Source organism: Pelecanus crispus, chromosome 3 (assembly GCF_030463565.1).
Source record: "Pelecanus crispus isolate bPelCri1 chromosome 3, bPelCri1.pri, whole genome shotgun sequence".
NCBI classification, from domain to species: Eukaryota; Metazoa; Chordata; class Aves; order Pelecaniformes; family Pelecanidae; genus Pelecanus; species Pelecanus crispus.
The window spans coordinates 34,571,833-34,595,074 of NC_134645.1; the positions used below are offsets into that span (position 1 = coordinate 34,571,833).

General features: G+C 35.2%; 1 protein-coding gene across 1 annotated transcript in view; it reads left to right on the forward strand.

Annotated features, from left to right (window-relative positions):
- GPATCH2 (G-patch domain containing 2) overlaps positions 1–23,242 on the forward strand; it is a 130,495-nt gene that overhangs the window by 88,452 nt on the left and 18,801 nt on the right. The window contains exons 6-8 of the mRNA XM_075708153.1: positions 4,461–4,525; positions 7,276–7,315; positions 10,608–10,678. Coding sequence (XP_075564268.1) covers positions 4,461–4,525; positions 7,276–7,315; positions 10,608–10,678 — 176 coding nt within the window. The remainder of the gene's footprint in view (positions 1–4,460; positions 4,526–7,275; positions 7,316–10,607; positions 10,679–23,242) is intronic.

Genomic DNA, 23,242 nt, shown 5'->3' on the forward strand with positions numbered 1-23,242 from the left:
TGGTTCTAGTGAAGAAGGGGTATAAAATGAGTGATAATAAATTGATGCTGAAAATAATGAGAAATTGCTCTTAATCAGCACAATAAAATGTAGATAATAGATTTTCTCTATTTATTCCCTTGATATAGTTTGATTTAATTTCCTATAAATTGGCAATTACAGATCTGTGAATTGTGGAAGTGCCATTGTGATGCTGTAATTTCTGCTGAAAAATCGTATCATCCAAGGATTTGATTTTAGTTGCATTTTGTTTTGGAGAACAACTTGTTTTGCAGAAACTTCTGCCTGAGAAAATTGGATTTGCTACTGAATTTCTCAAATTGTATTCATCAATATAGTGTTTATAGGGAAAGATACTATAAATATGTGAACCCAGAAAAAAGTATCTTTTCTTCTTCCAGAATTTAAAAGATTTGGTTAATATGATTAATTTTTACGTGTGTTAATCTGTAGTTGATCATAGCAGTTAATTTAGAGTGGAAAAAGGGACCCATTCTTTCATTTAGAAAAGTGGTTAGCTCATTTGTGTAACTAGTGTTCTGCAAAATTTTGCTGGAATTTTACTGGTTTTGCATACTGTGAATGTGACACGCTATGATAGCTAAGTTAAGCACTCAAATACTTCCATAATTATTTATGTGGATTCTTTAAATGCATCATAGAATCATTTAGATAGGAAGAGACCTGTAAGATCATCAAGTCCAACAGTAAACCTAACACTGCCAAGTCCACCGAATCATAGCAAGGAAATAACATCCTGTGAAAAACGAGCTCAGTAATGTCTTTTCACTGCACGTGCTATGGAGTGTTTGACATAAAATCCAATTTAAAATACAAAAATATCACTTTCAGTATTTAAAAACTACTTAACTTTTAAGAAATTTATTTCTTCAGTAATGGAAAACATATCTGAGGTACAATTATGAATAGGATGTAGTCTGTATTTTTTCAAAAGCGTATTCCCTAAGCTAAACGTAAATTATAAAGAAGAAGTGGACTTGCTCACTTGATTGTGTGATAGCATGGGAGAAAATAAGGAAGAGGAGGTATGGTTGAATATGCATTTTAAGGTAGTTTATATTATTCTAAGTATTAAGAAAATACTGTATATGGAACACATCCGTACTTGGGAGCTCTGTATTTTAGGCATCTTTTTAAAATAATTAATGATTTTCCCATGGGCTATTCAGTAACTGAACATTAAAATGTACTTCAAATGAGAAGTAAACAGAATTATTAAGTAACGATGTTAACTTATTGTGGTTTTTGTTGGCACATGGTAGTACATTTTCTTTAAACTACAGCTCATGTAAATTAAAATAGCACTATAATATTTATTAAAACATGCGTAAATTGATGCACTAAATTGATTTTTTAAATAATGTTCTATATAGACTCCAGTCTTGGACACCTCTTACCCTATTCATATAAAGTAAACGGTAGTGTTCAAGCAGCCTGTGACTGTACTGCAGACCTTTTGCTCCCTCTCGCTCGGTGGATGACCAGCTGGTCGAAAGAGGTGATTAGCCCCCTGTATTCAGCACTGGTGCTAGCTGTACAGCATCAGCTCTATGTTATTGTGTACTCACAGCTAATTTAGCATACGAGTGTTAAAAGCTAACACTCTCCTCTATATAAGGAGGATGTTTAATAGCGTGTAAGAATTGACCATTACCAAGAAATGTGTTGTTAATGAATGAACTTAGTTTAAAGTTTAAAACAGGCTTGATCTGTCAGTCTTCTAAACACTCCCGTCACAGTAATTCTGATTCCCTGATACACATGTATGCACTCAGACATGCACACTCACATACATTCAGTTAAAAAAAAAAAAAAATCTTAGTTGTGCAGGCTTTCAGTGTTGCTCGTTCTTAGTATCCCCAGAGAAAGCTAGTACTTACTTTAACCCCCAATTTCTTCTTGCACACTGGGACTTCATCACCTAAACCAATTCTAGATAACTATGCATATTTTCTTTTATTAATAAAAGAATCTGAACAGCTGAGAGGATATTTGTTTTGATTTTAGTGTCCTGCAATCCGCTGCCGCTGTCTGGAGCAATTGGCTCTCTCTTCTGTGGAGATTCAGCAGAACTCTACAGTAGATTTTTCTAATAGTAAGTTAGCAGATGAAGATGGGCAATAGGTTTTTGTTTGTTTTTTTACACCTTAGCTAACAGTTTTTTCAAATATGAATTAATGTGCATTAATGTATTGTGAACCTTGCAATAATAATCATTCAGTTTTATGTAAAGATCTATATGTATGTATTATGAGTTTAGTTTTATAAATATTCTGTGGCTGCTTGGTAACTGAAGCTATCTAGGGTGTGCAAGAGAAACCTCAGCAGTGGACTTCGTGATCAGTTGTAACTGTATTCCAAGCAAGTTCATATTCTCATATAAATTAGTGGAAAAACATACTTCTGTGGCTTACATATTATTTTAAAACTGGCAATTTATCAGTGATTTTTCTTGAAATTTCCATGCTTATTAAATTTCAGTTTATGTATTTTGAGTAAGCTGGAAACTTAAACTTGTTTCCATAAGTATGGCTGCAGGTAAACAACCAATTTTAGTCCAGAAAATAGCTTTTGCTTCTGTCAACATGTTGTTTATTTTCTCCCTGAGATAAAAAGTTCAGTTTTCTGATATTTGTACCAAGATAAAGTCTGTAAACAAGATTAATACAGTGTGGAAAAGGTTGTCAGCAGCCCTGGCAAAGGAAATAAGTTGCCTGTACACAGAACATACTGTAAACTGAATAAAAGTGTCAGGTCCACCATGAGATAATGTGATCATGAACCTCTAACAAAGCATGACATAGGCACAGTCGGCTTTTCTTATAGCCACAGTGTAGAAAATGGATTACTATATTCCAGGGATACCCACTGGAATAGCATGAAAACCTCATTTTGAGATTAATGCAGGATGTAACTCTCGAGAGCTGGGCTACGTGTTTACCTATAGTGTTAAAGTAACAGTTTAGTTATTAATCTTAAAATTTGGAAATTACATATTAAAATACTTGTTCATATTTCTAGGTCCGTCTGTGTGAATTAATGTTTCTTGCTCTTATTATTAGGTGAACTATGACATTGCAAAAGTAACATTTGGTCACTACATTATGAACGTGTGGCTATGTAAGGCCCCAATAAGTCTAGTAAAGCAGCAAATTCCAAATGCAGGTAAAGCAGTAGGTGCTGTTCTCCCATGTAGCTGACGTGATTTCCTCTACTAAGGATTTGCATGTTTGCATAGATTTTTCTGCGGTAAGGTATTACCGATTCTTTTCAATCACCACCTGCCAGAAAAGTGACAACACTTCAGGGTTTCTAAATTTGGGCCTGAGTGACGTCATTCTTCAGGTTAAAGAAACAGATTTTGGTCAAGTACTTTAACCGCATGGAGCTTTCAAATTGTTCAGTGAGTGTTCTTTGAAAGTTTTCCAGACTTAGAGCTCTGACTGCCCTGGCTTTTCTCCAGCATGAGACCAGATGAATAGGGGTATTTTTCTTTAAAAGTTGAGCGCATTGTTCTTTCAATAAAGAGTAGGCTGCTTTTATCTGCGAGTCTTCTGCTTATGTACTTTTGGCAAGCCTGAGCCATATAAATGTATTATCATTGAGTTTTTGTGGTCACCTTTCAAAACTGGCAGAACATCTGACTTCATTCCCACCTCTGGTCATCTACTGACTGTAAAACTATCTCCAAGGAACTGAAAATTTGTGGCTGCATTCTTTCCAACAGGAATAGTTTGCCTTCTGCTGTGGTTCTTGAAGCATGAGTTTCATCAGGTGGTCTCTTATTCTTCTGCTTTTACCTGTCTACATGTGCAGACAAATTAAGCAGATTCTAAAAATAAAACTAAAGTTGTTTGAATGCATTCTTGAGCAATACCAGTATATCATCATCTGCAAAAGTCTGCATGTGCCATCATGCATTCTTAAGATCATTCTTAAATTAAGCATATTATGTATTTCATTTCAGTATATATAAAGCACTAGACAAGGACTGCAGTACAGTGTGGTAAAAATTATTTTATCTTTGCTTTCTATCCCACTTTGGGATACAAAGGTTGGGAGTGTTTTTTAATAAATTTATTGCTGTGTTATCCATAAATAAGAATAGTACATTGAATATGATTTTCAAAACATCTAACTTCCATTTTCAGAGGTAAAGTGCTTCATGGACTTTTAAAAAGTAACTTAGGCTCCTGACATCTGTAAATGTCTGACGTCTGACATCCAATCAGAATGACACATAAAGGATTTTGGTAAATCTTTTATAGCAGTCAGACTTTAGTTAAAAATTGCAGATATTGCTAACTGCATTTACAGCATCCAGTGTACTGTCTCTATTTTGTATTTAGTATTAGTGATATGTTTTCTTAATAAAAAATCACTGTGTGTGTATGCTGCCCCATTATTCAAAGACTTTTTTCCCTACTTTTTTCCATTAGATAACTCCAGGACCAGGCGGTAGCAGGAAGACAGTTCACTTGTCCCAGGAGTCTCTTCACCATGAGTGCGTATCAGTGATGGGAGTTATAACTTCTATTATTGTTTGCTTTAGAGTAGTACCTCTGCCCCAAAGCTGCATTTCACAACTGTACAAACATGTGAGAAGAGAACCTCAGCTCAGTTACATAATCATCTTATTAAATAAATAATATTTATAATCCTTTGTAATTCATTTTGTTTCTTAATGAAATGTGACATTCAGTGCTTTGTAAATGTGTTTTTATTAACTTGCTAAGTATATGCTTTCCTAAAACGCAACACTTTTTAAGGCTAGATACCAAATACAGGTTGTTTAAAAAGACCTACTTTATTTTTCTCCAAAGGGAAGTTCAGAAATGTCAGGCTCAAGTATATGAAAATAAACAAGCATCACATCTTTGAGTCTTAAACATGGTGTATGATGTAAGGAGGCAGGTTATCATAAATTCCACAAAAAGGCATTGAATTAACTGTTTGGACACTTGTAAATGGGGAATGTCATTCAGTTCGTTTAGTTACTCCAGAGTGCCATTACTATAAACTCTTACTCTGTTCAGCTGACAATATTAGCAGCATTATTTCTTGGTTATCTCTTTTGAATAGTTACAATATGATGATTAAATTTTCCTATGTTTTCCAAATCAGAAATCTAAGACACAGACACACATGATTAGGAAATAATATATTTGGGGATACATTTATATGTTCTAACTGCTACTAGACACAGCGTCCACAGTTTAAAACAAAACTTGCCAAAGCACATGTATTACAAACGTCAGATCCTCAGTACCAACTGTTTTATGCTACTAATCCAATTCTATTGCACCCCATAACTTGCTAATGTGTGTGTTAACTAAAGAGGTTGTGATTTCATAAGTTATTTCTACCCTAAAGTAATTCAACTGATACTTTATGGGGTTTACTTTTATTAAAACAAACAAGCAAACAAATAATACTGTAATGGACAAAATTATAAAAAGCAATGTGACATGAATATCACATTCTCATTACAAGAGGTCTTATTCTTTATGAAGAGTTTTGTTAATGTCTAAATATGAGATGCATTCAAATTATTTTGATATATTTTCTCAATAGAAATACATTTTACTAATACTTTAGTCTGTAATCCACTGATTTGCCACAAAACAACAGAGTTTATGTGGAGGAGGATACCCCAGTTTGCTGCTCCTCCTTGAGCATTTGCTGTTGATGCTGGTTCAGAGACAAGACACTCATCTGTGTGGAATTTAGACCTAACCCATTGTATTTCTTATCTTCATCAGCTTCTGGATGTTTGTGACCTTATCTGTGGGGTCACTCGCAAGTGTGATGCTTTTTCTTTTCATCCACTGTGAACATTAAAGTTGTGTGTGCATGAAATCTCCCTGTTTTCCTCAGATTTTGAACTATTCGTTGCAGTGGATGAATGTTTCATGCCCAAAATATATAAATCTCTACTACTTTTTATCTCAAATATACTTTTAACTTTATTGCTGTCATTCTTTTGTCATTTCCAACTTCTTTCCCTTAATCACCTTAAAAGTAGAAAAAGGAGTTAGCGGCATGCAGGTTTTGGTGACAGCTGGTCTTGTATACAAGGATGAGAGGGTTGACTGCTCATCAGCAAACTCACAAGAAGTGAGTGACAAAAAGCCACAAAACTTTCAGATTTGTGACTTTAAAAAAAAAAAAAAAGAGAGAGTAGTTTAGACCAGACAATTCTATGAAATCTGCTCCTTCTCATTATATTAACCAAAGTAAAAATTTTAGTGTCAATATGTGGCGGCTGTGGGGAAAAAATGAGAGTAAACTGTATTGAATTTAACTACTTCAGAAAAAGCGTGACTAGGTTAAGCTTATAATCTATGGTTACGCTTCCAGAGGAACTTACCAGTATAATAGCAGATAATGTGATGGTCCTTTTGTGCAATATTATAATGGGTGGAATTATTTTATCCTTTGCCCAAAACCTATTGCTTGTTTACATGAGTAATATGTAGGTACTGTATGTAATTTCAGATCCCCCTTGTTTTAATTGTCTTTTCCTTCTCCTTTTCATGTTGCAAGTGTCAAGATTTGCCCCGGGTTTGTATAATGCTTACTACAGCTACATTCAGATGTTAATTCAGCTCTATGTGATCACAGTGTGTATGTGAACTAGTATTAATATGCTTTTACTGCTACTGAGGGAAAAGTCACATTGTGATTTCTTGTCTCTGCATGTCAACGGCTTAGTCCAAATTTTTGCCTCTATGAAATAAGGCTGCCAGTAGTCAAAATTGTGCAATTGTATGGAGATATGAAGCCACTGAATTTACAGACTTTGAATTTCACTTTAGATTCAAACTCAGACCTTGGTTTGTGAAATAATACATTAACAACTACCAGGTAGTCCATAGTACTTAAAAATCTTTTCAGCTATAATCATTAATAAGTAACACTTCAGTACTAAATACGGAATTACTTTTATTTATAGCACATGCATTATACTATATTAAAATACTATCATTTATATATTATTTTAGCTTGTTTGACAAAATATAATTACCTATAAAGCCAGTAGCTACTCAGATGTGAAATCTGTGGTGCATTCTTTCAAAACTGTTACAGACTTAGAGAGTTCAATAAAAATATCCCATTAAAATAAAGCATAGCCAAAGGCTGTATTTTCCTGGCAGACAATAAAATACCCAAAAGCACGCACAGACTGGTCATATGACAGCATGTGCTTTGTTAGTTATATTGTTAAACCTGTCTTTTCTTTTTCTCCCACAGTCACTGGTTTAGCCCTGGGGCTAGGAAGGAACATAGCCAGGTAAGAACTGCTTTGATCAAGAACAGTTTACTTGAGTTGTATAAAGGAATTTAACTGCCTCTACTCCAGAGGAAGTGGGCTGATATTTTAAGAAATTATAAACAAAGCAGATACGATTTCATATTTTCTTGTAAGGAAACATATTAACAGCAGTGCATTTCAAAAAGTCCCTTAATTAAAAATCTTTAATTAGTCACTTAATTTCAGTTAAGTATCTTTGCGTTTTAACAGGTTAAATGAAAAATCTGATTATCTTTTTTTAATGATTTTGTTAATTGTAGTATCTTCAAATGTTGCATTTCTCAAAATTCTGGAAAGCAAAACATTTGACTCACAAAAATCAAGAAATACACAACAGTGACAAGAGTAGGCAGGCTTCTACAGGAAGATCTTCAATTCCATTTTTCTGCGTTTCATTGGTTAAAACAACCACCGCAGTAAAAAAGGAACTGTTAAATCTCCATCATGGTACAGATATTGGTGAAAATATCTCACTAGTTTGTCTGCTGGGCCCCTACAATGTAATCCCTAGGAGGTCCAAGCCTAGAGATGTGGTTGAGGGAATGTGAAGATATGTTCAATACTTGATTAGCAACATAGCACTTATTTCTTTAGCTTGTCTTCAGACATGGAGGAATACCTTTCTTTATGAATGGTAGTAAGGTCTAAACAGAACATACTGTCCAAGAAGTTTATAATGTGAAAGTAAGTCTGGTTTCATTCCATAAATGTATAGTTAACTTCAACTGTTCAGTAAGAGTAGCTGAATATATCAGCAATGCATTGTAATTTAAGACTGAAGTTCCATAGTACATTTTTTGAAGTTGGTAAAAATTGATATAACACAGTTGATTTCATATGTCTGTGACAGTTTGCTAGTACATTTACAAATTTAAATAGATTTGAAACTTCAAAAGCAAATAAGATCTATAGAATCTTCGGAGGGTTCATCTTAGGGTGATCCATCATGAACACTTATAGCTCCAGGAAGTCATAGTTTAAATCAGTGTATACTTTCCTGTCCCCTCCCCCTTCTTTTGAACTCCAGAGTAAGCTGAATCTCTGAAAGTTTTATTACTTGCCCAAAGCTGCCAGAGTGGATAAAACATAGTACAGTTATAGCTGTCAATTGTGAACTTCTAACATGTTACAGTAAGATGACCGATACTTAACATCTAAACAGACAACTTCATATGATTTGCATTTAACTCTCATTATTTTGTAACACGTTTCCTAGTAGAACAAACACATTAAAAAGAGCTTTTTAAATATGAGCATGCTTTGTCTTAATCATGATAAAAAGTTCTCTTGGGTTAATCTTTATCCTATTCCTGAAATTTTGATGTTATTCTAATCTAGCAAATTTGACTACTTAGAAGTGATTTTTTTTTAATGGGATTTTTTAATATATCGATTGTCTCGCATAACAGAGTAGTTAACTGAATATGTACTGTTTACTTCTTTAAAAGATTCTAAGCTTAAAACAGTACAGAAATTTCCATGCTGAGAAATACATTAACCTACATCATACATACTGGCAATATCCATTCAGCATAGAGTGTGAAAAACGTCTGCTTAGCTGGTATATAGTGACAAATTAATCTTTTCTCAGATAATAGTAGATTTTAATTAATTTTAAATTTTACATGTTTATTTCATATTTCCCAAGAACTGTGTTTTCAGAGCTTAAATGAAGTTTACTCTATTTGTAACTTAGAGATTACTAATGAATTGTGAGGTAAAGCTAATGTCATAAAATAATATAGGTGCTACTGGCATATAATGGGTTATTTTTTTTTAGGCAAGCAAAAGAAATGAGAATGATGGTGCAATGTAATTATGACAATTTTGACAGCCTATAAAATTCTCACTAAATTTGTGAAGATCCATAGTGTGTAACTATTGGTTGCATGGGTTTACTACTTCCTCTTTTAATTAATCTCTGGAGATGAAGTTGTTATGTTAGAACACAAGTAATTAATTAGCCAGATTTAAAGTCTGGCAGGTGATCTGTATTTGTACATGCTATAACTACAATTTACTTATCAGCCAGAGAACATTGATAACAGTAAGACCATTCTTCTTAGCTTGATCATGAAATAGATACACATTGTACAAATGTCATGCTGGTAGAAATCGTGGCTACATTTAAGTATGAATTGTAAGCGCTCTGATTTGTTGATGATAACAAAATGAAAAAAATATTTTATCAAAATAAGTTCCCTTACCTTTATGTATCCTTCAGATTGCCTTTTAAAACCAGACTGCATCTGAGAACTAGATAGTTGAAATGACGAGGAGCATTCCTTAAACAAGAAGCAAGCTATAGAGAGTTGGGGAAAAATTAGTCAAGTGTAATTTTTCAGAGAGGTGTCATTGTTTGGAGTCCATGCTCATGTACAACATTAAGGTGTGGTTGGCCAAGTCAAAGTTCATAATTTCCTAATTTCCAGTGGACTTTTAAATGTGTTTGCTGTGAATATTAGATCCATTTACCTGTAGTCTGTTCCTAAACAGTCTTTCATTCTACACTTTCTTCAATATATGAATAGCTTCAAGAAACATTTGTATTTTTTATACTGTCTAGTTTTAATTTCCTTAGTGTAACTTTTTGACAGTCATTGTTTACTGTTACTGCCACTTTACCCCTCCTGACAAATATCATAATGCTGGAAATAGACAGTCTGAATGAAAAGTCTTCCTTAATTTGTCTAAAAATAGAGTAAATAGGAGATTGCTCCAGAAGCTGAGTCACCATTTCAGTTAAATGAATGCCTCATTATTCTTACTTCCCCACTCTTATGGGAAGCTTTAATACAGTGTTTTTGTTGACTCTGTAACTTTCAAATTACAAAAGCTCTTGGGGCTTAGAAGAGTTTACCACTGTTTCATAACTGGTTAGATACAAGTGCTGACCTGAATAGTTTTTCGTAATTTAAATGCTCTCCAGCACTTTTTGTTATAAAATTTGAAAATTTAAACTGAAATTATGAAAACTGTAAAATTGTACATGTAAGTTAATTGTGAATTGTATGGCTTTCTAATGTGCTTTGAGAATGCTTTAATTCTTACATTTTCAAAATTATTTAGGGATTTTAAATTGGTAGATAGATTTTGAAGTGTTAGCTATTATTGTAAAATTCTATTAGATGTCCATCTCTTTTAGAGCCTTGGGTGAAAGCTATTGAAAGATTACTCAAGACAGGAAAGAATGGCATTGTCAGGATATTCTAAAAGGCAAATAAAGACACTGCTTGTGGGACTGTTCTGAACTTTTTTTTTTTTGTAATAGCTTCAACTCTTGCGAGACAACCGATCAGAGAGAGGACACAAGAAGAACAGCTCTGTAAAAACGGCTAGCAGGTAAGTTAATGCTGTAGCTGTCATTAGTACGGTTTATGAACTTGTTGATTTCTTAACTTTCAAATTTTTATATAAGAATTGACACCATTCTTTTGGGGTATTTTCAGAGGTCTTCTGGGTTTTTGTGATTTACTTTCAAGAATTTCTTTTATATGGTATAATCTTTGCCTAAAATATGGGTATTAGACTTTATTGGTGACTATATCCAACTACACTTGCTAAACTTAATCTCTTTAGTAAACATCAGAATTAAATGGATGCCAAAGTAAGGTTTGTGCTTCTGGCATGTAAGCTAAGTGCTGAAAATGTATAAAATTACCATTACGCGTACATGCTTTTGAAATCAAGAAGATAACTCAAATACTGTAACAGTTAAATTGTTCTTATATCATATTTTGACAACAAATATTTCATTGTGAAGATCTATTAAAAACAAATCTAATTCTATCCTCCAGCTTCTTTCTTCCCCCTCAAAAGACAAAAAGTTCAACACAGAACTGATGGGCACTGGTCTAGGAGTCTGTTCCTAGAGGGTTTTTTATGTACATGTTACCTGCTGAATCTATTCTGCCAAATAATTATTTTAATTCTAGTATTTTTTAGAATGAGAAACCACAGAAATGTTTCCCTTGCTATGCACAACACCTTACATATGCACAACACCCTACACAATTTTTATGTTGTTCTGTAAAGATGACAATGTGCTATCAAATCACTTTTTTCAAAAAGTTACAATAGATTTATATTGTCATGTAATACTGTTGATTTTTGAGTGAGACAGTTGTCTTTCAGGCACTTGTCTTTTAGTATATATGTGGTCATCCTGAAATAAGTTTTTAATATTGTTAAATACTTGTTTTGATGAATACCTGGAGGGGGAGACCAAATTTCTTTCAAAAGTATGCTTATTAAATATGAATCTATTTCATTGTATATAAGTTCTGGTTACATGCTTTAAAACACTGGTTATGCAAGTGTTGGTCATTCATCTTCAGAAATTGTGATTATCTTTATCTATTAAATCTTTTCTATTAAGCCGAAAAATTTTGAAAATTTCTGCATATGTTTTCTGGCAAGCGCACTTGTTAAATCATATTTTTGCTCAGAACTTCAGAATGTTTACTTTAGATATGAATTTAAACCATAAATGCACTCGTACTATCAGGCTGCTTACATGAAACTGAGCGTATAAAGTGGATGTAAAGTGAGCGGTATGAAACAGATTATATTTAAAGTCATTTTAGCATCTTTTCATGCTGTAGCAATGTAAAATGGTGTCTGAGGAATTCAGAATCATAACTTACATGTTTGTTATTCTGATCAGTGAAGCTCTTGAGAAGCGATTGCTATGCAAGCAGTTAGAATAGAGATTTTTTTTAAAATTTTTTTAAATGGCATTAAATACCCGAAGTGATCTTCATCCTCTCTTCAAGTCCAATCAGCAGTACGTTAGTAGACTGTTGTCCCAATAAACATCTGGCAGGGTTGTGTAGAAGCAAGAGGTGACAAACCCAAGAATGAAAACTGGCATTTTCCATAAAATATCTGTAATATTAAAGTAAGACTTACCTAAACCATTATCATGGCATATATAAAGCCACGGTATATTTATCATAGTGTAATACCTTTAAAAACAACAAGGTCACCTGTTAACATCTCCTGGTACCATCATTTCTGTTTTCAAAGGCTTTTTACTCCAGATGGAGTCAGGTTATTTCAGAACAGTTATTTGTGCTTTTTCAGACAACCACTGTTTTCTCTGCCTACCACAGAAACTTACTGTTAGTTCTTTAAAGTGACTTAAAGAGAAGTTCTCAAACTTCTATGATAATGATATTTTCAACAGGCAGTCTGCTGTCTTCGAATATCAAGTCATATACATCTTATTTACAAGATATATACTGAACAAATTTTAACATTCTTGCTACAGTTTAGCTGCTAAAAATAAGAATTTATTTGCACCATGTGCAAATGTTTTTTTTTTTCTCTCAGGCCAATAACATGTCTGGTGACTACTTTCTTCCTGCAGTTTAAGTGTTGCTTTTTTTATCAAAAGCTACTACAACCAAAATAGAGATTGAGTTTCAGATATATAGGAACAACACATGACAAATACATACTTCATCTCCTCATATGTTCGTAGTACCTATCCTCATTCAATTTAAGACAATTCCTCTGGTACTTTGTTCCTTACAAATGAAATTCATGGTACATAGTCACATATGTCAGATTATCCGTGGTTAATATTGAAGGCTGATTTTCTTATGACTTAATTTTAAATTATCACTTCTACCAAAAGGCTTAATGTTTCTGATTAACAAGGTGTACCTATAGAAATTGTTTTAGTAGCAAATATTGTTCACAGAGTTAATAAAATGGTGAATATCACCTTAGTTGCAAATGTGCATTTTCATTACTGTGTATGAAATCTTAGAAAGGAAGTCTGTCATTTAGATTTTTGCATGTGCTGTCACGACCCAAACTGGGCTGCCCAGAGAGGATTGTGGAGGTTCTGTGATTCCCTTGGGCTAAATTAAGGTGAAACGACACCAAACGATCGATTAAACGCTTTATGGACGGTAAACACCAACCTGAACTTGGAAAGCGTAACAGTAGGCAACCCAAACCAGGAAGGCGCAACGATAGGCAGCGTGGGTTCTAATTCAAACGCTTGTAAGAGGAAAGGAAAAGGAAGGAAGAGAGGAGAGAGAGAGATACTATCACCACCCTCGGATCCCGCGATGCCGATGGCAAACGCGGCAGTGCTCCGGCGGTGGGCGCGCTGCTCTCGGAGCGCAGGGCCTCCGGCTGCGCCGGCAGCGCCGGGTGGGGGGCCAGGTCCGGAGCAGCAGCAGCGTGGGGTCCTCCGGCTGTGGGGTGCACACTGGCCCCTCGGAGCTGTGTCTTTGGTAGGCCAGTCCCCGCCTCTAGTCTCACCCCCCTTGAGGCTTGTTCCAGAATGTTCTTCATCTTCTGCACAGGCGCCACTGGGGGGGGGGGGGTGGTCGCGAGGGGTCTTTTGGGTGGTCATGAGCCCCTTCCTCAAATGAACTCCACATGGCCTCCGGCCATCAGAAGGCGGAACTGCGCATCCTCGGACACAGCTCCCGGCTCCGCGCCCATCGGCTTCTCACCTGCGGTGCCATGCAGACCCCAATTTATCGCTGTGGAGACTTAACTTGCCTCACCGCAATGTTTGAGACACTAACTCTTTCATCTCTCACGTGTGCCCAAATACTTAAAAAAACCACTAAACTACAAAGATAACCAATCAGATGTGACAAGGTTAAGTTACAGAATTAAGTGGCTTTGTAGTAAATCTTCCGTTATTTCAGTGTACTACATGCATATGCAGTTAAATCTTCTGTTGAATGCAAGTGTTTACTCACACTTGAAAGTCTGAAGCTTTCTAAAATTGATTCTAAATTAGTTCTTTGTGTGTTAAACTATTACAGTTGACATGTCAAGGTAATTCAGATGAGTAACCTCCTTAAAGAGAGGCATACAAAAAGTAATCACTGTGACCTTGTATTGTCTTACTGTTTGTTGCTAAATGCGGTGATAGAACAGCAGCAGTGGGTAAGCGTTGGAAATTCTATAAAACGATTGTACTTATCCAGAATACAGTTTAATCTGCTTTTATTGCAAGACTGAATTTCTCTGGGTCTGTCTTTGTATAGTTCACACAACTGTATTTCTTGTTGTGGGACTGTATCTTTTCTGTTTGCTGTTCTGGAAGACCTTTTTTCTGGTTTTGTATGTCTGAGATGTATATACATACACATTTTTCTATGCTTGCCTTGACTTTTCTTACCCCTTTTGGATGACTGAACACAGTTCTTGTCTCAGCATGTAGACAATATGTAAATACCCATATTACATTATATCAGTGGCTTGTGGAATAATTCAGTCTGTAAATACATCAGAAAGGTGTGGAGCTCTAGGCATGGCAGTGGTCTGCAGCTGTCTCTTCATCGTGGAATAATACGAATACTTTCTGGGTGAGCTTTACTGTACTGGGTTGCTTGTATTAGGTTTCTTCTGTCAAAATTAATAATAATGAGCCAATCTTATACGAACTAGCACCAACCTTTACTAGTGGCAAGATAATTAGATTGTTGAGAACTGTTGATATGGCCACTGGTGAACTAAAAGTTAAGGAGGGGGACAGTCCTGCACCACAAAACTTAGAAACTGGATAGATGATATTATGCTGATACAGTTCAACACACGTGATCTTCTGTATTTGACACATTTAAATATTTTTTTTAATGCTACCTTTACAGGTAAGCTTGAATCTAAAAATATGTAGTTTTCCCATTAATTACTTACATTACATAAACAACACTAAATAACAGTGGTTTAGAAGCTGCATTTATTTCTCCTGTATAGCCTTGAAAAAGTTCTCTGTTTACATTATCTCTCTGCATTAGGACAGGAACAGTCCCCTCCCCAACCCAGCTACACTGCTTGAAGGTGTTAATTCTTCCAGCTGCTTGTTTTCATCCTCTACTCTTTTGCCAGTAAAGAAGTTTTTTTGTCTGCATTTTTTTAATATGCTTTGGGCAAAACCAGCCTGGTTAGCTCAACTCACCTATTTAAATTAAATTGGCTGGTTTTGTACAAACCATATTAGGGAGTGCTCACATGATTTCTTCCTCCTCCGGCAGAGCTGTGGAGATGATAATCTCCAGCAGATGTGTGATAACAAATAGCTCGGGATAGTAATGTCTTCATCTGGCGCAGTTGTTAGCAGACCAAATGTCTGTCTGTAGCCTGAGGCTGTGGGCAAACAATTGAACATGATTGAGTTATGGCAAGTTAACAAGTTGCTGCTTGGCAGCTGAGCTGCCATAGCTGATCATGCGCTCATTGTTTGCCTGCTCTCGTCATGAGGTAAAACACATTTTCTTAAGTCACCTTTGTAAAATTTTATAAAAATGAGTTCTACTTAAAGAAGATTCCCCAGGGCTAAGAGATTCATTTGGTCAGCTATGGAGATAGTGGTGAACGGTATTTTGCTGAACTGCTATAACATTATTTCAAACATGTGATTATATTGTTAAATGTATGGGGGACCTCCATCACACGACTGTCTGCCTGTCTCTTAATATTTAATGTATTTATCTTCACAATACCCATATGAAGGAAGTACTTTTATCCTCATTTGACAGAATAACCAGAATACTTAAACAACGTAATATTTTGCCTTTGGTCATACAGTCCATGCCATAGTTAATTTATGCTGTAATCTAGAAACAACAGAATTGCAGATTGGGAAAAGAGCAGACTACTGACTAAGTTAAACTTTTATTTTTTTTTTTACTATACATAATGGTCTTGTGTCATATTTCTTTTACAGTGTGCATCTGTTAAGTATTGTTAATTTTTATCTGCATATTTAATTTTTCTTACTGTGCTGTAAGTAGAAGTTGACACATTCATGAATTCAGAAACTGAAAAGAAGGTAGTGCCAGAAGTTTTGCCACTTGCCAATTTTTTTGGTCATATCTTGATAATTCCGCGTTGGCTCAAATGCTCCCCCAGGGATCTTTAAAAGGAAAAAGAAAGCTGTTTGTAGTTCTTATTCAGCTCAGTCCTGGCTTGAAAGAAGGCTAAGTTATATTCACAAAGGTGATTTCAAGGTGGAGTAGAACTATACAAGTTAGGTTTAAACTAGCTAACTGATGCTGAGTTAACAATCTAGTCAATGTAGCAGCAGCTTAGCATGAAGTAGTTAGCCACTTCTTGTAGCTGCGGAGTAGACTGTAGGTTGAGGTAGAGGTGATACCTTGATATTTCTTCAAAAATCAGCAGGAGCCACCTACTCAGCCATTACTATAATGTGAAAGGAGGACTGTGTGCCAGTTGCCCAATGACCACCTGTTGCTGCTCTGTTCTGAGCTGGCAAGAAGTCTCTGAAGGCTTGTCCTGCCACGGTGAACAGCACAGACTGAAATATGGGTCTTTGCACTCCTGAAGGAGACCTTCAGGAAAGCGCACCCTGGAAGTAGTAACAAGAATGTTATGTAAAGGGTATATGTCAGATGCTACTAAATGGTGATGTGTCAATAACACACCAGAACATTAGTCATAACTTCCCCGTGTTTTATGCAACTGTCTCTCTCCTTGCCCTAGTAGTTTTCAGTCCAGCTGAAATATGTGCCTTGTGTTGGTACAAGAGGATGTCTCAAGTATTTTTACTTTTCATGACTGACAGTATTCTCTATGAATTAGTATTTAAAGAAATCTCCTAAGAGAAAAATGACAGCAAACCTGATGAGTGCTTTTCAAAAGTATATTATTGCTTTGGCTACAAATACAACTTTCTGCCTTTCCCAGTTTGGAAGGGAAACTCCCATTTGTACAGCACTTACTCGTTTTCATCTGATGATACGGATATGGTACTTTTTTACACAGATGTAACAAATAGCATTACAGCTGCTCTTTATTTGATCTTCTAAAGAGACAAAGATGCGCAAGGATTCTGTCTGCTCCCTCTTTCCCACCGTGTCATCTGTTGTTTGGGAAAGAGTCCTAATTTGCAGCAGATACAAAACTATTTGTCGAGTTGCAGGTTTGCCAAAAATAAATGAAACCATTAATTACTACATTTTTTGAGCAGCTGTTAATGGATTGGGATAAGAAAACTGTACATTAGACTACTGGTTAATTACAAGAACTGTAATTGTTTAATGTGGCTTTTGCGGAATGAAATTACAATACCAGAGGAGGTAAATTCAGCCAGTTTTTGAAAATTATACATGAAAACATGCACATACTTACACTGCAGGAAAGCTAAGGAACACATAGCTGTTTTACTAGGTGATTCACTTCTGCCATCACATGAACACATATTCCCAACAAAAATACCTTGAAAGTAATATTTACACACGCCTTTTAATTCAAGTGTAAAATTATTAAAGGTAGTAAGTTAATATCTTGTAACACCAGAGCTAATAATGCAGGAGATTCAGATATAACATTAAAATCCAAATGTGTTTACATCATTAGAAATTAACAACTAAGCAGTTTTATCTCCTCTTTGGAGTGCCATGAAGCAGTAACTGTACCATTATGATTGGTGCTTAATAATATTTGCAGTTCCAGATTAAATTATATGAATGTTTGAGGACACATTGCTTTTCTCCCTTGCTGTCACCCTCAGGGACAACATTATTCCATCAGTTTGGTATTTTTCTTCTCTGGAAAGAATAATAGATGGTGCCATTCTGGAAGAGGGCAATTCATGATTGAGTTTCCTATACTATGGCCTTATTTTTAAGGTGCCAAAAAGATTTTCATTTTGGGGGAGGGGGAAAGGGCCATGACAGTCTGATTCGTATTTCAAAATGTAGCCAGTATGTGATGCTTTAAATTTATGGAAATCTTCAAGCCTCAGTATTGGTTCATGGATAGATTTAAAGTATCCATTGATTAGATGAACATTAGTCACCAAGTGTCTTAAAAGTATCATATTTTAACTCAACTTCCATGAAAGCATTCGCAAAAATAGCAGAAATTTTGAAGACACTGTGCTCTGTTTTGAAAATACATTTTTCTGTATGATCTTAGCAGTTTCATTGCATCTTTAATGCAAAACTAATTAAATTCAAAACCAGAAGCCAAATTTTGTTGTTATTGCACTAAAATCTAATATACTTTATAATATTGTATGTAAATAAGCTGCTGAATGATGCTGAAAATTTGTAATTTAATATTGAATTCCAGGTATACATGAGTGTGTTAACTAACAGGAAGTCAGTTAGTCCTGATTTTAAAACATATATATATAATAAAAAATCGGATAACCTCTAGAAATTATGTACTTCTGGATCCTCTTGATATACCATCTGGACTGAATTTTCCCCTGAATTAACTGATAGCAAATTTCTCACTTTCAAGTACCTGAATTTTAGCACATGGCATGCTTGTATCTCACATTCAGCTGTATTAGACACTCTCTTTTCTGTTTGAGTTTTTGCTCCAATTTGCCTCTCTCAGCTTACCTGTTAAAATAATGGCATAAGGATAAAGTTAATTTGAGCCTCAGAGGTGTGAAGACTATTCCTGCTGTTTTAAGGTCTGAGCAGGAGCTATGAGCAGTAACTTGCACTGTGTTCCATGAACCATTTAACCTATTTTTAAGCAGCACTGCAATCAAAAGAGGTCATTTTGCATTTTGTTTTTCTGTTCTCATTGTAAATTAAACCATTTGTGCAACTTATACACTGAGTTCCTACTAAGCTTGGAGGGATCCCTGAATCTCGAATACACAAAGCAGCATCCACTGACGCACATTCACTAAAATTCTGAGGTATGGGCACACTGACTTCTATCTAGACTGTGGTTTTGTTTAAGGAGAGAGAAAGTTTAGAAGAAAATTTGAGTAGTTTCTTTTAAATTATGTAGAATTTACATGGGGTTTTTGTTTTGTTGATATTTCAAATTTGTGATCATTTATTGTAAAAATACATTTCAGTCTATCTGGAAACTAATGTTCTGTAACTGTCCTAGCCAAAAGGAAGAAAAGGACACTGTTCAGCCTCTTCGTTTCTGGATTTGGGAGTTTGTTTTGCCAAGGCTCCTATTACTTTATATATATATTTTTAGAACTTTTAATATTGCTAACTAATAATATAGAACAGGAGGACATAAGTGGAGTTTTAGTTTCAAAATTTTTTAATAGCAAAAAAGGACAAAAAAACCCACAATGTTTCTTTAACTTTCTCTTACCTGCTCTCCTTTGTTACTAGAAAGTCAAACTTTGCACTCACTCTTACACATGCAGACCCCTTGTACTCAATGGAGTTGCAGGACAGTTACAGAGGGGAATGGGTGCAGAGTGTTAGGAAGCATAATTTGCTTAATGTTCAGTTAGCTTTAGTGATTCCACCCCCCCACCTTCCCACCTTGCACACAATTATATCTTTGTTTATCAGATTATTGACTGCATTATGACCATACTATCTTGGCAGACAATTAGATCGTTTGAAGAGTTGTTTCTCAAGCATAATATTAAAAATACAGAAGCAGAAGGGACTGAGGAGGAGAATGATGCTGGAGTCCAACTGCAGAGCTGTTATTTTCTTGGAACCGGTTGGAAGGCAGCAGGTTAAGGACTGACTGTATTGTTTGTAATATGACAAAAAGCTTCTGGATCACGTGGTCCAGATCTAGGTCTAAATGACTGATTCAAAATCATTATGTTGGGGTGGCCACTTACCTACATTAATTGAGTTACTGGTCTCTTATCGCGGACCAAATGCATTCCAGTTTGCCATGCTTGCTCACCTTCCCAGCACGGAGATAAAGAAAGAAATGGAAATACAGGTTGAGTGCTTCCGACCTGATAAGACATTTTCCTTTTTCCATTTTAAAGCTACTATATTAGGTATTTGTGGATTTTTATAGTGTTGCTTCTTCCTCTGTACCTGTTCTAAAAGTAAAGGATGCTAATATTTGAAGTAATTTAACCTAACTCTATATAAGTGTAATCCAGAACTATATAGGTAGGATGTGTTTCTTAAAGTCTTTTCAACAATATAGATTCATCCTGCACTGACTTAATTTAGTGAATATCATACTTAGTAAACAAATAGGTGTCTAGAAGTACCTGGAAGAAATAGTGTAGCTGAGTAACCTATTGAGTCCTTCTGTGGAAATATCTGTTCAAGCCCATGGTTATTCTTCAAGTCATAAAGATACTTTCCAAATCACTTCAGAGCTGCATCAGGGCCCATATCTTTTGGATATCAACAATGCTGTTGCAAGATGAAGAAGAAATAAAAGAATGTTCGCTTTAGAATTTTTGAAACAATATTGTCCTGTAACAAGATAGTATTCCGTTATTGCAACCTATTTTCTAACTACATTTCACCATTACACACATATGAGTATTATTTATTTTTATCAGGTGTTGCTTGACATAAAAAAAATAATGGAACTTGCTGTCAAAAATATTCAGAAATATTCTGAAGGAGTATAAAATTTATATTCTGAATTAATATAAAAATTAAATACCTTTTTGAAAATGTGAAATTGTCATTTGTTGAAGAAAACTGTAGGGTTTAGCTATTTAATTTTTAACAGAAGTGGATTTTTTGTTTTTATTCCCTCAGTGTTCCTTGGTGACTTGTTTGTACACCAAGATATTGGTTTGGATTTGCCTTTGTGTAATTCATATACTTTTGATCAATTCCAACTCATGCCCAATTATATTACACTAAATTAACATAATTCAACAGATGTTGATATTTAAATGTTTTCTGGCATTCACATCTTGGACAGCTGTTTTAGAGCTTGGGGAAAACGCAAACATTTAGAGTTAAATGCTGAACATATGCTTAAATTACTAATTAGAAACAAGAAAAAATGCATTATCCTTTCTGAGGGCAGTAGGCCTCTACTACAGAATTTTTTTTTTTTAGAGACTCAATTCACAAGTAAAGTACGTAAGTGACTTGAGATTGGGTGTCAGAACATACGTAGTGATCTAAGTTTTTATTTTCCATTGTGTTTGCTAAAATTATGCCAGAGTGGAGTGTGTAGATTTGTAGAGTTCGGGTAAATTTTGGGCTACTTCTATGTCTGAATGACACTTAAAAGTGCTGAAAAAGGTAACAGAAAGGAACGTATTAGGATATAGCATTAGGTGATGAGATAATCTGATGCGGCCGAGGGAAGACTGTATTCTTCTCATAATAGGATTGCACAAGGACTTTCAATAATACAGGTATGTCACCCTTATGTTTAAAGTTATGTTTTCAACAGATTGGCGTAGTATGAAAGGAGTTTGATAGAATTGCATGGGTTTATCACATCTGTTTAAGATTTAATAAAAGGAAAATAAAGTGCATAGTGCTTGCGGGTAATGTAACGGTTTTTGCACTTGCGGAGGCAGATGAAGCACTCTGTTGTATAGATGATGTCATTCTTTAGACAAGTCTGAAGAAAGCCTTTACTGTTCGTAAAGGATGTGGAGGAATCAAGTGTGGAACTGATTTCATCTGAATGGTATCTGAGAAAAATGGTACCAAGAAGAAATATGTATTCATTTTCATAAGCATTAAAAATTAATATGCTGCATATGCATTGTATTTCAATATTAAATTGCCAGTTCTTTAGCAGCGAATGAAAAGTTTCTGTAAAGACTTTTAATGTATTTTGTAGACAAGTCTAATTTGCAGCAGTACTGGTCTACTACTCCTAGCCAAGAGAGAAATTCTTTCAACACTGTCAACACTCTTGTGTTGGGAGGGGTGAAGGTGGTTCTTTCTACAACCTCCAGAAAGTTAGCATGAGGGAATATACGTGAATTTGTGATTTATTTCACATATTAAAAATAAAACCAAGCAAACTATAAAACAAGATTTTTAAGTTTCTGATTTCCAGGAATCTGTCTCCTGATACTGCATATCATCAGTGCTGCTTTTGCAGGTTCTGTAAAAGCCGTGAAATTCTTCTAATTCACTGAGAGGGTTTGGTGGAAGTAGAGGTAGACCTTATGTACAACCTGAGCATACAATCTCAGTGTCCCATTATCAAAAGTATTTTTTTTCTGGAAAAAAGGCTCAGGTGAGGAACTGTCCCCCAGGAATGCAGCTGTCACAGCAGCTTTGTTGTAGGCTGTGGTGAGCATTGGGTCATTTAGTACACTGACTAAATTGCCACCAGGCACACATGTATGTGACATGTTTCTGTGGCAAATAACAAAATAGATTTCAGACATTAATTTGACCTAAAGTCAGGTAAATTTGTACTGAGTGAGATTTATCTCAAATGTTCGTAATAAAACATTATTGGATTGTTTTTCAAGATTGCCCTATACCATAATACTAAGATGTGGAGTCCAAGTCTTCATTGTTAAAGCAACTGTTTTGTTTGCTCTTACCTGTCTTCGTCTCCTCCCAAGAAACATTGACCTCAAAGTAGTGTCCTGTGCATCTACTGGAAGTGCACATGCACTATGCATATTTTAGAGAGCGAAAGAATGTAGCTACCTTCTTCAGAATGGACAAAGAGCCATCCTTCTCTAATTGTCTATGGGGCACATGTTACTGCATATGTTACTCTTCTCTGAGTTTTCACATGGAGACCAGAGGCTGTGTCCGTGTTTTGGCCAAGCTGTGTGCTAGAAGGGAAAGAGAAAATCTTTCCTCATAAAACTCCTTAGCAATTGGTTTTCATATATTTTTCCTCAAAAACAAACGTGCCTTGCACATATTTCAGTGTAATATTGTGAAATCATTATGCATCTTTTCTGTGGCTATATTGAGTTACATGCCAGAGGCAAAGATTAGAAGTGTTGGTTATACCTAGATAATACAGAATTCTCTTCCCAAATTTACAGCACCAATTGCCCAGTACATGTTATTTGACGTGATACCTTTTGATTAAGTCCATACTTCTGGAGACTCGGTCAAATGGAGGTGTAGAATTTTGTGTTCGTCTTATCTAATTAGCTAATAGTGTCATTGGACATTTAGAAATATATATATAGCTGCTTTTTAATGGTGTTTACCTCTAAACTGATCATAAACTGTTCCATGGACTCAGATGCTC